The 15,312-nt window shown below is 35.4% G+C and overlaps 1 protein-coding gene across 1 annotated transcript in view; it reads left to right on the top strand.

Moving 5' to 3' along the window:
• Nucleotides 1-13,974, top strand: part of LOC133334352 (putative uncharacterized protein DDB_G0277255) — a 31,888-nt gene extending 17,914 nt beyond the window's left edge. Inside the window, exons 2-3 of the mRNA XM_061542642.1 lie at nucleotides 12,515-13,912; nucleotides 13,954-13,974. Coding sequence (XP_061398626.1) covers nucleotides 12,515-13,912; nucleotides 13,954-13,974 — 1,419 coding nt within the window. The remainder of the gene's footprint in view (nucleotides 1-12,514; nucleotides 13,913-13,953) is intronic.
• The last annotated feature ends 1,338 nt before the right edge of the window (nucleotides 13,975-15,312 follow it).

Here is a 15,312-nt window from a genome sequence, read left to right as displayed (position 1 = left end):
AATTCGTTTAGACGCTAGAGTGATTACAACAGACAGAGGGACAGATAGACATGCTTAGATCGTCATAGAATTTAACGCTGATCAAGAATATATATACTTTATAGGGTCGGAAATGATTATTTCCATGCGTTACAAACGGAAAAACAAAACTAATATACGCTCCATACTATGGTGGAGGGTATAAAACAAGAATGGATAAAGTAGAAAATTATAATAAAGTTACGGTGCAGAGCCTAAATAACTTAGTACCGGCAGGTGTCGTTGAAATGCCCACGAGTCACGCCCCGTCTTCATCTCGCGATCGTGGGTGCCTTGGCATCTGTAGTCGAAGGTACAGCTACAAGCACGCAGCCATCGAGCAACACTGATTCGGAATTGAGGAACCGCAGGGGAAGAGCAATCTCGACCCAGCTTTAACCGTCTTGGAAAGTCGGAAGAGAGAAGAGGTTGACTAGGTGATAGAGCAGGTGAGTAAGGATATCGCCTAACTCACAACCAGAAAGAAGCTATTGTCTGGGGCACAAAGGCGAAAGTTGGCCAGAATGAACCGGATGAACAACAAGTGTGAGATGCAGTCAGAGGCTCAAAGCCTGATCTTTCATCAACTTCTGCGGAAGCGGCGAAGAGTCTTCGGCAGACAACCTACGTACCCACCATTATGCGACGGGTTTCGCCGTTGGTTAAGCGGTTCATCAGGCATATTGGGCTATGTGGCTTTACAAAGGTCGTATGTTGATAACTTGTATTTACTCCGCCCTTGCATATGAGTATAATGAACTCACCTATTACTGTAAGAGTATAAAGAACTGAGTATAAAGAACTCACCTAAAATTGTAAAAAACAAACTATCCATGAATTTTTCGGAATTTTTTAATAAATTTATATCCACCCTAATATGTTTTATATGAATAGACAAATCGTATACCGAGCATATTACGTAGAGTAATTGATATGACGAAGGCAACTTAATATTCAGTACAAAACAAAAATCTTCATAATATTTTTTTATATTTCATTGACAACTTGCTCTAATGAAAACTTCAATAAATTGAGTACAGCCTTATTATCACAATTCAGACATAACATAACTATACTCAATAAAACAAGACCTCTTACAGTCGAAACAAATGCATTGCGTCTTCATTTGTAATCAGTAATTCAATAACTTTAACATAGGAAACATAAAATCCACCCAAATATCGTTCAGACAAAATTTCATGATTTGTAACGCCACTGTTCTAACGACATATGTACATAACCGACCGACTTAACAGTACAACGACCGCATTTCGGAATTGGTGTATCGCCCCCCTTCGTTAATTAAATTGTAAAATAAAACAAAGTGCTTGGTTCCTCCTACAATTCGTGGTTGTTGTTGCTTTTTTGGCACCAACAGTAGCAACAACAAAGCAATAATTAAAAGTTCTTGACTGTTGATGTTTGTTTGCTGGCTGCCTGGCTGAAAATGTCTGGTATATATGAATGACTGGGCGTGTTAAATGAAAATAATGGATGGAACAAAACTAAATAAGCAGCAAAGTGAATGAACCATGCAAATTGAGGGAATTGCAAATATTAAGACAAAAGGGAAATATAGTTTATATATGTATGGTATAAAATGAGTTCAAAGGAGTCAAATTAGAAGTCAAAAGGAACATTTATATTTCTAGGGGAAATATCTATGTCCCTGCGAATTATTGTCAGAAATAATTATGGAACCCTTGAAACAATTTTTCTATAAATTATATATCCTAATTGGGTATCTCTATATCTTCCTTTGCACGTGCTTATGTCTGCAAAAAAGAAATACACAGCCTGTCGAAAAACTTAAGACATTATTTCTGTCACTAATTCAAAGTCTTCATAATTTTAGTTTTTCTCTCTTTATCTTCTTGTTCATATTTCCTTTTCCATTTTCCATCTTTTTTATTTATTTATTCGTTTTTTTTATTTTTGTTATTTTACAAGTGTGTTTATAAATTATTATATAAGTAAATTTATAGCCTAAAAAACTTTTTCTTTTGTTTTCTAAATGCCGGAAAACCAAAAACGAAAACGTTGCCGCCGTATACGTGTATGGAAATAATTTGGTTGTAGTATACTCGGCGGAATATATTTAAAGTCTAGATACACAGCCAAGAAATTTCAAAGTTTTATTTTAAGACATGCATAAGAGAAATATTTCATGAACATTAATCTTACTTTATAATTTTCTAATTATCTATTCTATTGGGAATATAAATGTGATGTTAAAAAGCTTGTCTAAAATTTTGAATTAAAACAAGTTGAAACCATGTTAAGTTCAACCCGGCCGAACTTTTTATACCATCCACATGTCATGAGGATGACATTCAAAATATATACAATTAATGGGGCTCCTAGGAAAAAACTCATGTAGGAAAAAAATATGTAACACATTCGTTACCGTTTTCTGTGCGTGAATATACAAAAGAAGATTGAGTGTAAAGTCCGAGCTGTATGGCGGAGGACATCGCAATCGACCTAACACGTTTCACCCAAGTCACTTTACAACATTAATTGTTCATTGGTAATTATACGCTTCACCACACTGTGGTACAGGGTATTATGTCTATGTGCATATGTTTGTAACAGGCAAAAGGAAACGAGATAGACACATGGTTCCTTTTGAGAATATGCATAGAAACACTTTCTGAGTCGATTTATGCATGTCCGTCAGTCCGTCTGCAGATGTTAAATTGTAAACAAAGTACTGGTCGTATTTACGATCCGATTTGGATGAAATTTGGCAAAAGTCACTTATTTGGCCCAAGGACGAACCCTATTGAAATTGGTGAAAATCGGTTCAAATTTAGATATAGCTTCCATATATATTTTCGTCCGATATACGGCACCAAAGTCCCTATATATCTCTCGATTTTCACGAAATTTGGCACAACATAATGAATTAGGTCCAGAATGATGTGTGCTAAGTTTCGTGAAAATCGGTTCAGATTTAGGTATAGCTCCCATATAAAGTTTTGTCCGATTTTATGTAAATAGTGCACCAAAGTCCCTATATATCTTTCGATTTGCCCGAAATTTGACATAGGGTGGTGAATTAACCCTACAAAGATGTGTGTTAAGTTTCGAGAAAACCGGGTCAGATTTACTTATAGCTCACATATATATATTCGTCCGACTAAAAGTATTTAAAATAGTGCACCAAAGTCCCTATATATTCTTCGATTTTCACGAAATTGAATTAGGTCTAAATCGATGTTTGTTCAGTTCAGATTTATATATGACTCCCACATATATTTTCGTCCGATTTTATGTAAATAGTGCACCAAAGTCCCTATATTTTCTTCGATTTTCACGAAATTTGGCATGGCGTACTAAATTAAATCTAGAATGTGTGTGCGTGTAACAAGTTTGCTATAAATCGAATTCCATAAATTTGATTGAAATTTAGCATAGGTTGATATGACATGAAATTGTTAGAATACCTATGTACAATATACATATAGTGGTGAAGGGTATTATATAGTCGGCCCAGTCCGACTTTACTACTTTCCTTGCTGGTTTTTTTCTAAGTTTTAATTTAAATCGTTTCGAATTTGTTTTTCGCATTTATTAGAAAAAAGTGAACAAAATTTTTTGTTTGACATTGTATCAGCGATAAGAGCTGCTACAAATATGGTTTCTTTTATGGTATTTTGAAAAGTACAAGAATCTATCTATGAAATATGAATTTATTTCAATTTCATTTCCACTTTACGCAGCCTTCAATGTTATCACAAGCATATATATCCGTTTTGAGGCAAACCCCCAATACCAATTTCCCTTTTACCAAAGAGATTTTTTCTTGCTACAGGCACATCATTCATTCTCTTTCCTCTTCCCCGCCTCCCCATCAATACTTGCTAATATCATAAAAGCTTTCAATTTGCAGATATTTTTATTTCTGTTTTTTTTTTTTCTTTCTTTGCTCCAATTTAAGTAAACTGTTAAAAATTCCAAATACAATATGAAATGAAAGAATAAAGAAGAAGAGGACACGCAGAACAAAATAGAATATTATTTTTTGTTTGCCATTGATTTGATTGACTTATCGCAGAGAAATGTTTTAAGCATCACTTGATAACAATTGTTGGGAAAAATTTTCACAAAGCAATCGTCGATAGATATTGTTTGCCTCTTTCTCGCTTGGCTGAGGCGGAGGCTGCCATCACCCACCATTGTTTGATGGCACACCGTTGTCACTGGTGAAGGGGAAGAACAAAGACGACGACGACAACGGTAACGGAAACACACATTTCTGATTAATACTTTTACAAAAAAAAAAAAATAAAAGAAAAAAATGATTGATAGCGAGGAATTTTTCCAAGCTATTATTCATTGATTTTTAGTTTCTGTCAGTCTTTATTTCATAGAAATTAAAAAAATATATATATTTTTATCGGCACAAATATCATTGCCATTAAATGTGAAAGAAATCCATTAACAAATGACTACACTAGTCTACAATCAAAGAACTATTGAAATATACCTGAGGAATATAAGCCGGCAAAATATTGTTTAATACATTAGTAATAGAATAAGATACCCGCCACTACTTTGGGTATATACATGAAATGTTCTTAAACCTGAACCCATTTACCCAATACTTGAGATACGCCATTGTATACTCGAAGTTACGAGAAATATCGGACGAAATATATATGCGAAATATATAAATGCGACCTGTACATTAGTGAAGGGTACCCAAAGGACGGAACAGTTTGAGAAATATTAAAAACATGTTAATGAAAATGTAAAGGAATCGCAAAAGGTGGTAGTGGCCCATATGCGCATGGATGTCTGACTGGTTCGCAAATGTCGGAACGCTCCTTCTGGTACTACCCATTTTGGTGTCTCAAATTTGAACCAAACTATGAATAACCTTATATCTTCAGTAAACCTGTATTATGTGCTTAATATTTCTCTCCGACTTAAATTAATTTCAAAGATTGGCGAATATCAGATGACTGCTTCAAGTACTTCCTACACAAAGGGTCAACATTTTGCAAACAATTTCAATCATATATTGATCGTATGGAATATCCAATATAATTAATCGTACGGAATGACCATTTTCAAATCGTAATATCTTTACCAATCCTATATCAATTCCGAATATGGGGTCCATCGGCTGTAATTTAGCATTTTAAGTTCTCATTGGGTGTGAAATTATTATTGGGGGTTATCATTATTCACTTATGATTCGAAGTAAAATTCGAAGAAAATTAGGAGGTACCGTTATATGGGGGCTACCAGAAAAAGTGGACCTATATTTATAATTTTTTGTGGATACATTTAGTACCCAATAAGAACCCGATGTACCAAATTTCAGCGTATTCGGATGAAAAACGCGCCCAAGAACCCCAAAATACCGAAAATTTTGGGGTACTGTTATATGGGACCTATGCCTAAACGTTGACCGATATATCCCATCTTCGAACTTGACCTGCCTGCAGACAAAAGACAACCCTATGCAAAATTTCAGCACCCTATCTCAATTCCCTCAGAAGATAGCGTGATTACAACAGACGGATGGAAAAGGCTAGATCGTCTCAGAATTTTACCCTGATCAAGAATATATATACTTTATAGGGTCGGAAATTAATATTTCGATGAGTTACAAACGGAATGACAAAATTAATATACCCTCCAAATTTTGCAATACATGAAATATTTTTTGTCTTAAGTTTGATCGCGATTTTTGATTAATTTTATTTGATGATCAAAATGTGCTATCACATTTGCAACTAGTGACCATAGCTCTAAAATACGTGTTCAAAAATAATTTGATTAAATCAACTTTTAGAAAATTTGGCCGCAATTTTCGGTCCACCCTATTGAATTTTTACCCTTTTTCTTGTAGAATCGTAATCAAAGTCCTCAAAACCTTATATATGTGACATTTGTTTATTTCCTAAACCCACTGCTAAAATGACTGATGTCTGACCCATAGTGTTGCGGAGTGAAAATGTATACCGTAAGATGGAAATTGTATGGCTTTACACACAAAAATTGTAATTGAGTTGATCATCATCATTCCTCGTTTACATTTTTAAATTTAAATTTCCGGTGTTCGGATATAATGTGAATTTATATAGTCGACGTCCTTCTGAATTAAATATATGCGGCATTGAATGGAAATGTTGTAATTTTTCATACAAAAGTCTTGGTGCATTTGACCTTCTAGATTAAATATAGATAAAATTTTAACCGACTTACCAAATACAATATGTGTCGTCTTTGGACAAACCGAATCTACATACAAATATTACAAGACCATTTAAATATATAGGAAATTTATTTGGGGATGATAAATTATTTTCGGGATTTGGGATTTTATTTTGGGATTTCTATCAGAAAAAACTGACAACGCTGGCCTTCATTCAGAGCTCAAACGAGGCTGAGTAGTTCTGCGTTCTCTCTGAGTATACATGTGCACTTCTTACAACATATAACTTGGTTTATAATTCAGTTTCTCCCAGTACCTTCATACATATCTTCTGTTTGGCAGACAATAATGTTTATAATAGCCATCTATTTTGTACAATTATTTGTTATATCTCTAGTGCCTTTCTCACAAACTTCGCAGTTTTTGACAAATTAAAACTTTAATAAAATATAATAAAATAACTTCTTCATCTCGACACAAAATAGCATAGATATGTCTTAGGCTGAGGATTTATGTCAACGGCAACACCTACCGACACTTTTCAACTTTATAATCAATTATTGTCTATTTGGCACGCTCAATTTCTCGAAAATGGTTCGCGAACCTTTTATCCTACATATGGTTTTGTTCTAATTGGTAGGTAACCTACGCTTTCCTGAATATTCAACCCGACAAATATCCCTAATCCAATCCTCTAAATCATTTCCGAACTCATACATATTTCGTATTTTTAAATATTCTCTCTCGATTTAATTCTCTCCATGGCAAACATATCTTAAATCCAAGATTTAAAATAATGTTTTTTTTCATCAAAAATCTTCAACTGCAAAGTGTATAAAACCATTCTGTTATAGCATTCGCACGAAAGAACAAATTAAATCGAATTAAGCAACCAGCGATGCGTTCAAGTACAATTTCGAGTTGAACATTTCAAGAAGAAGAAATTTGTCACATTAACATTAAATCTCATGAGGTATGAAGGACATAAAATTTTCGTTTCTTTAAATGTTTGCTTGCAAAAATCTTGTTCCACATACTTATGTACATACATACATATGGGCATGTATAGGACACACATTGAGTATGTACTTGTTTACCTTAAACGAATAGAGAGAAAGAAAAAATGTACTACAAAAATAATAAGTACAAAAAAATATATACATATGTGCAAATTTTTATATTTTCACATACATATGTATGCACACACACATATGTGTACAGAAAAAAAAACAACGAACACACATAACGCTTTTATGTGCCATGATAGCAATTACAGTAATGACACTGTCGTTGTCGGTGCTGATTATGATGACGGTGATGATGCTGGTAATAGCTGTTGCCTGATTTCCCGATGTCATAGCATTGATGTCACAGAACCTAAAGCAAACAGTATGAAATGAAAATAAAAAAAACAAAACGCAAAACAAAATATGTTATTGCTTTCAGCTATCCAGGTATTACTCGAGAATTGTTGTAAAATATGTATGTTACACGTTATTACTACATGTCTTTGGGGTATTTGTTTTTTTACCAGATTTTTGTTTGCAAATCCCTTCAAAGGACTTGCCAGTACATATGTGGGATTTTTACTATTAATAAATAATGATTATAATAATTGTGAATATAAATATTCAGAAAAACGAATCCAATATTGCCTCCAGTAAGGATATTCTTTTACAACAGGAATATTGTTTCAAGGCGCCCTTGGGAAACACACAATATCTGTGAAATAGCTCTTTGTCTCTGCTTATTTAGTGGGTCACTTATGTGTAGAGAAACTCCTTAAATTTTGTAGAAAAGTTGCATGAATTAAATTATACTTATCGGAAGGTTGTACAACATCTTTTATAACCGAAGCACCTACAGAAGATATGTGAAGGTTTATTCCATATGACTGAGGGTATATTAATTTTGTCATTCCGATTTTTTCTTAGCGACCCCATAATATATATATAGTATTAAATCGGAATAAAATTCGATATCGCTTTGATTATATTCACCTTCAAGTTTCAGGATATCACAATATAGCATCTTAAAGGAAATTAATATATTTCATACTTATACATAGCCGACATAGAAATATGTTGATCCATCTTAGAAGATCCCATCCGTATTCTGCAACCGTAGCGGTGTAATTTGACATACACAGTGGTGGTCACCTAATAATCATACACTTAAAGGGAAAATTGTTTTGATTTACCCTCGATTCGTTTGGAATATTTGTAAATATATTTCTATTCAAAACGCCTATGTGCATTGTACTTATTTCTTAGTGTGAAAATAGAAAATAGTCATGGGAAATTTGTGACGATATATATATATATATATATGGTATTTAGGAAACAAGTCAACTTTTGAATGGGACACCTAATTACCACACCTTGGTACCACCGTTGGTAAAATATATAACGAACAGCTTCGGACGGACAAATTGACAGACATGCATAAAGCGACTTAGAATGTGAGTCAATGCTTATTATTATATTAACTATGGGTCTATCGATCGATTCCGTTTTACACTCCGATTTTTATACCCTTCACCACACTGTGGTACAGGGTATTATGTCTTTGTGCATATGTTTGTAACAGGCAAAAGGAAACGAGATACATATGGTTCTTTTTGAGAATATGCATAGAATCACATTCTGAGTCGATTTATGCATGTCCGTCCGTCCGTCTGTCTGTCTGTCCATGTTAAAGTGTAAACAATGTACAGGTCGCATTTATGATCCGAATTGGATGAAATTTGGCACAGGTCACTTATTTGGCCCAAGGACGAACCCTATTGAAATTGGGAAAAATCGGTCCAGATTTAGATATAGCTCCCATATATATCTTCGTCCGATTTAATGTAAATGGTGTACCAAAGTCCCTATATACCTTTCGATTTACACGAAATTTGGCACAGCGTAATGAATTAGGTCTAGAATGATGTGTACTGAGTTTCCTGAAAATCGGTTCAGATTTACATATAGCTCCCATATATATTTTCGTCCAATTTTATGTAAATGGTGCACCAAAGTCCCTATATATCCTCCGCTTACCACGTAATTTCGCATGGTGTACTGAATTGGGTCTAGAATGATGTGTATTAAGTTTCCTGAAAATGGGTCCAGATTTAGATATAGCTCCCGTATATATTTTCGTCCGATTTAATATAAATGGTGTACCAAAGTCTCTATATATCTTTCGATTTGCTCGAAATTTGGCACAGCCTAATGAATTAGGTCTACAATGGTGTATGGTAAGTTTCCGGAAAATCGGTTCAGATTTAGATATAGCTCCCATATATGTTTTCTTCCGATTTAAGGTAAATGGGGACCAAAGTCCCTATATAACTTTCGCTTTGCTCGAAATTTGGCATAGCGTACTAAATAAAGTCTAGAATGATGTCTGCATATATATATATATATATATATATTCTTTCTTCCGATTTTATGTAAATTGTGCACTAAATACCCAAGGTTTGTACGATTGCCACACAATTCTGTACAATGAGCTGCAGTTAATATAAATTAATCTCGGGCAAGTCTCGTTGAAATCGGTTCAGTTTTAGATATAGTTGCACCAAACTCCTCATTTTTATCGGATATTTATCCAAATAATCAACGGGTGTCTGGTTTTGCTTTAAATTAATTTACAAAATTTTGTCCCATTGTAAAGAGCCACTCTATATCTGACCAAAATTTAGTGTAGGTTGCGGAATGACATGTTTATGGATCCAACTTTATTTTACTGGTCCTTCAATAATGCGACGTCCGCTAGGATTCATCTGTTGAATATACCCAAAGTGGTGAAGGGTATCATATAGTCGGCCCCGTCCGACTTTACTACTTTCCTTACTGGTTTCTAAGAAATTTGTCCTAATCCCGTTTATAAGTCGCACGATGGGCAAACTTACAAAATATATGAAAAGAAGTCGTGAAGGACACTATCAGTTTTGTATAACAGCTTTCTTTCGAATTTTTCTGTTCTGTTCTCGTGTATGACTGGTGTGTGACATACAGGAATGGCAGAACTATCAAAGAAGTCAAATTTGAAAAGAACTGTCACTCAAAACTGACAGTGCGTACTTGTATTTATTGTTTATGGACATCCATAAGGTTGTCTTTATCGACTTTTTAAACATCTATTATGTTCTCTCATTTTCCGGTTTGGCTAAATGGCTTCGTTTTCTGGAACTTCCGAATAATTTTATTTCACCCTTCCCATCCATTTCGTACGTTTACAGTATTTCATACAATATTAAAGACCACTATTAACTGGGTTTATCTTGAATGATTGTCATACTTGTTAGCCCACTTTAGGGACTTTTTGTTGCCTTAAAATGTTCGGCAAAGCTGACGAACTTTTTTAATATTTAATGTTTCATGCACATATAAAGTGTGTATGACCCAGAATTTGCACTTTCTAAACAATCCAAGCCAAAATTCTTATAATTAATTCGGCTGGAAAAGAAACAATCGGTCTGGGCCGATTATATAATACCCTTCACCACTTTGGGTATATTCACATAACAGACGTCGCCTTAATGAAGGAACATTGACATGAAATTGAATGAACTCAAATATGTAATCTTTATATTTATCTAAATCGACTGACATAAATCCCTACACATGTCAATCTGCAACATATGCTAAATTTTGTAAGTCGATTTAAAGCAAACTTGAAACACGCTATTTGGTATGTTGCACGGTTTAAAATTAAATCTCAATCAGACATCCATTGAATACTTAGTGTACAATTAACATGAATTGATCGAAATTATATACGGAAGCTATGCTATGTCTATATCTGAACCGATTTCAAGAAAACTTGCCAGAGATCAATTTATTTTAATATCTGAACGTTGTGTCAATCTGTCTAGCTATGGATCTTTAGTGCACAAATCACATAATATCGGACTAAAATATATATAGGAGGTGTATGTAAATCTGAACTGATTTTAACGAAACTCAGCACACTTCTAGACTTAATTCAGTACTCTATACCAAAATTCGTGCAAATCAAAAATAGGGACTTTGGTGAACCAATTACCTTAAATCGGACGAAAATATATAGGGGAGCTATATCTGAACCGATTTTCACGAAACTTAGCACACACCATTCTAGTCTTCATTCAGAACGCTATGCCAAATTTCGTGCACCAATATATATTAAATCGAAAATATATATTGGAGCTATATCTAAATCTAAACCGATTTTCATGAAACTTAGCGCACGTTATTTTAGACTTAATTCAGTACGCTATGCCATATTTCGTGCAAATTTTGCAAAATTCGTGCAAATCGAAAGATATGAAGGGGCTTTGGTGCACCAGTTACCTTAAATCGGACGAAAATCTATGGGGGCTGTATCTAAATCTGAACCGATTTTTACGAAACCTAGCACACATTATTTAAGACGCAATTCAGTACGCTATGCCAAATTTCGTGCAAATCGAAAGATATGTAGGGACTTTAGCTATAACCAAATCTGAATAGATTTTCACGAAACTTTGCACACATCATTCTAGACTTAATTTAGTACGCTACGCCAAAATTCGTGCAAATCTAAAGATTTGCAGGGTCTTTAGTGCAACATTTAACTAAAATCGAGCGAAACTATATCTAAATCTGAACTTAGCACTAATCATTCTAGACTTAATTCAGTACGCTATTCCAAAATTGGTGCAAATCGAATGATTTTCAGGAACACCATTAATTAAAATCGGACAAAACGATATATGGGAGCTATATCTTAATCTGAATCGCTTTTCACGAAATTTAGCACAAGTTATTTAAAACCCAATTCAGTACGCTATAACGAAATTCGTTCAAATCGAATAATTTTCAGGGACTTTGGTGCACCAATTGCCTTAAATCGGACGAAAATATATATGGGAGCTATATCTAAATCTAAACCGATTTTCACGAAATTTAGCGCATGTCATTTTAGACTTAATTTTGTACGCTGTGCCAAATTTCGTGCAAATAAAAGGATTTATAGGGACTTTGGTGCACCATTTCCATAAAATCGGACGAAAATATATATGGGAGCTATATCTAAATCTGAATCGATTTTCACGAAATTTAACACACATCGTTCTAGACTTATCGTTTGTTTATCCAGTTCTTTGGATACATATAAATGTATGTTGAACAAATTATTGGACCGAATTTGTCAATTATATTATGTTTTACGATAACACAATTTTTGTTGATTTAATATGTGTAATAAAAAAAATCATTGCAAAAGAAAACATTTATTTAAATTATTGTAACAAAAGTGAAACATCATTTATTAACGCCTACTTTTTTCTCTCTCGCGCGTCTTTCATTACAGAGTGATGCATTAAGTTCATCAGATGCTGAAACAATACCGCCAGTACCTCCACCACCATCAATGAAACGTAATGGTAGCATACGTAGTCTACGCTTGTTGCAACATCTGCAACAACAGCAGCAACAACAACATCAACAACAAATAAATCCAAGATCATCCTCCATTCATTGTAATGGCAAGCAAACAACGGCCCAGGACAAAAACACCCATCAACAACACAGCAACAATAACAACACCCACAATAATAGTAGTAGCAGCGGCACCACGAACAACAACAACCATAGCAGTGGGTCTATTGCCACCCTATGTAGCGGTGATTTACTGAACGACTGTACCAAAAGTGTTCACGATGTAAGGGCTGTGATTGACGACTGTACCACTTCCATATTGAAATGTGCCAATGCTGTGAGTTCGGACATTATGTCGACGACCAGTACAACGACAAATGGCAGCTATAAGCCTCAACATGCAGCCGCACTGGCCACTGTCGCGCAGCACAGTAAACCCGATGTTTGCCATGTAACAAAAAGTTCGGCAACGGCCGCTCCATTTGGTCACTATCCCCCGCCCTATCCAATACACGATGACATTACTGTACCCCGTAGCCAAAAGTCAGATCCCTCGCTGTGTTTCCTTCACAAGAGTTCGTCGGGAGCCATAAATGTGGGACCACCGCCATTGATGGGTGCTTACCATACCACAGATTTCCATCTTTCGCAGCGAGATTTGCAGCAAAAGCTGCAACAGTACAAGAACAGCAGCCGGCTAAGCCTTAGTAAATATAACACCATTGGACCGAGCAGTGACTATGCCCGCCAGCTGGCATTGTATTCCTCACAGCAACAACAATCCCTCTCCCAGTATCCTTTACAGCAACAACCACAAACTCCGTATGCCACAATGCGCCCTTTGGGTGCCGGCGAACGTTGTCGTTGCTTCTCCAAATCATGGTCGAATTTCTCGCGTGATTTCATGCAGGCATCACTGTGTGCCAACCACGACAATCACATCATGCCGCAGCAACAGCGGCAACAGCAGATCTTCCACACCAGCTCAACCGCTGCCACGGGCAAAGGTAGGCCTGAACCATCCACTCTATTGAGGTCATCGTCCGCCTATAATAGTCGTAGTTTCAATAATCTTGTCGACATTATGGACAATTACAATTATGACACCACGATGACATCTTCATCACTGCATCATCACCATAAAATGCATGCCGGCAACTCGCAGTTGTGCAACGGCTCCACCAACACCGCCACCCTCATATCGAACAACAACAAGAGCAGCAGTAGTAGTGGCCTTAAAGATAACAAACTATTACACGGTCATCATCAGCATCTTCATCAGCACTATCCCCCCACCCAGCACAAAGATTTCCATTGCAATGATCATTTGGTGGTCGATGGGCATCATCATCATGCCTCGTTGGTGGGCAGCGGCAGTGGGCATCTGCTTAAATCGGCCTCATCAGTATCATCGGAGAAGTTTCATCAAAGCAATGGCAGCAGTAATCATCATCATCCGGCACATCATTCAAGTTTGACTAGTATTATGCCTTGGAAGCATCGACAGAGTCCTAGTCGTGGTTCTTCCAGTTCGGGTACTAATTCATTTCGTAAGTAACAATTGCTAATAACGTAAAGCTAGAGGGCGGTAGGTATTATTCAATTGTGGAAGGACAATTAATGATTGAAAGATGAATTGAAGAGTTTAACATGATTAAACAAGACACAACGGAAGAAGATCAATCTTTTACACAAACATGCTTGGAAATGAATTAGGTATAATATACTCACATACGCTTCGTTTGAATTCATGGCGTTTATATCGGAGACGACCGTCAGAAATAGTAATATAAATTAGAATATTTTCCGATGTATAGTTAGTTCATAGGTCAGAAACTTCTATTACTATATAATTGGCCGGCCTACTTTGCTCAAGCGCAAATTGAACAGTTTAGCGAAAGGAACAGGCTACCATTTACTAAGTTTTTCCACGAATAACTTTCGTTATATTTAACTGGACAACATTTGCTGTGTTATATCAGCTGGACAACATTTGCTGTGTTATATCAGCTCTTACGCATTGGTCTCTGATTCGTCAAAATAACACATTTTTCAAAGTAAAAATCATGAACTAATTGGGACCCCCCAAAATCGTAAAGCTTGTGGTAGAAGAAAAAACCTAGCTGTCATCAGAGGTTTGCATATTAGTGCAGCATTGTGTTTTATAAACGCCTTGGCTCCCATTGAGAATTCCTAAGGATGCCCGTTTCTGAAGGTACAACTCACATGAGTTAAAATCGATAGGCATATTAATATGGCGTCAATGGCATTGAAAGTTGTTGCTAGAAAGGTTCTGTGTGAAGGTTCTGTAGAAACATGGACATGGTCTGTGAAGAAGTGGTTTACTAACCAAGCCCCAGGTCTGCCAAAATACAAGTACTTTGTATTGAAAAATGTCCCAACAAACATCAAAATATATATAAATATACTGCAGCTTTATGGGGTAATTTAATCTATAGATCCACCTAAAGTTATAATATTTTGTAGAAAAATTTGCCAACCAATGAGTACTCGAAATATGAAATTAAAACCAACACGAAAAAAATGACATCAGAATTTCTCAAAATATCCAACATAAGCATTTTCATTATATCTTTATTTTGTCCCTATTGAATTTGGTGAAAATCAGATAAGACTTAGAAATAGCTCTATGTCCTATTTTATAATAGCGCACCCAAGTTTGTCGAAGTCCCAAGTCACCATATACGTGTATAAATCTTTATAGAAATC

The sequence above is a fragment of the Musca vetustissima genome, unplaced genomic scaffold (genome assembly GCF_032173495.1).
Source record: "Musca vetustissima isolate MV318-11 ecotype Yass unplaced genomic scaffold, APGP_CSIRO_Mvet_v1 utg16377, whole genome shotgun sequence".
In the NCBI taxonomy this organism is placed as follows: Eukaryota; Metazoa; Arthropoda; class Insecta; order Diptera; family Muscidae; genus Musca; species Musca vetustissima.
The sequence above is the reverse complement of the archived record's forward strand: the minus strand, read 5'-3'. Positions and strand labels throughout refer to the sequence as shown.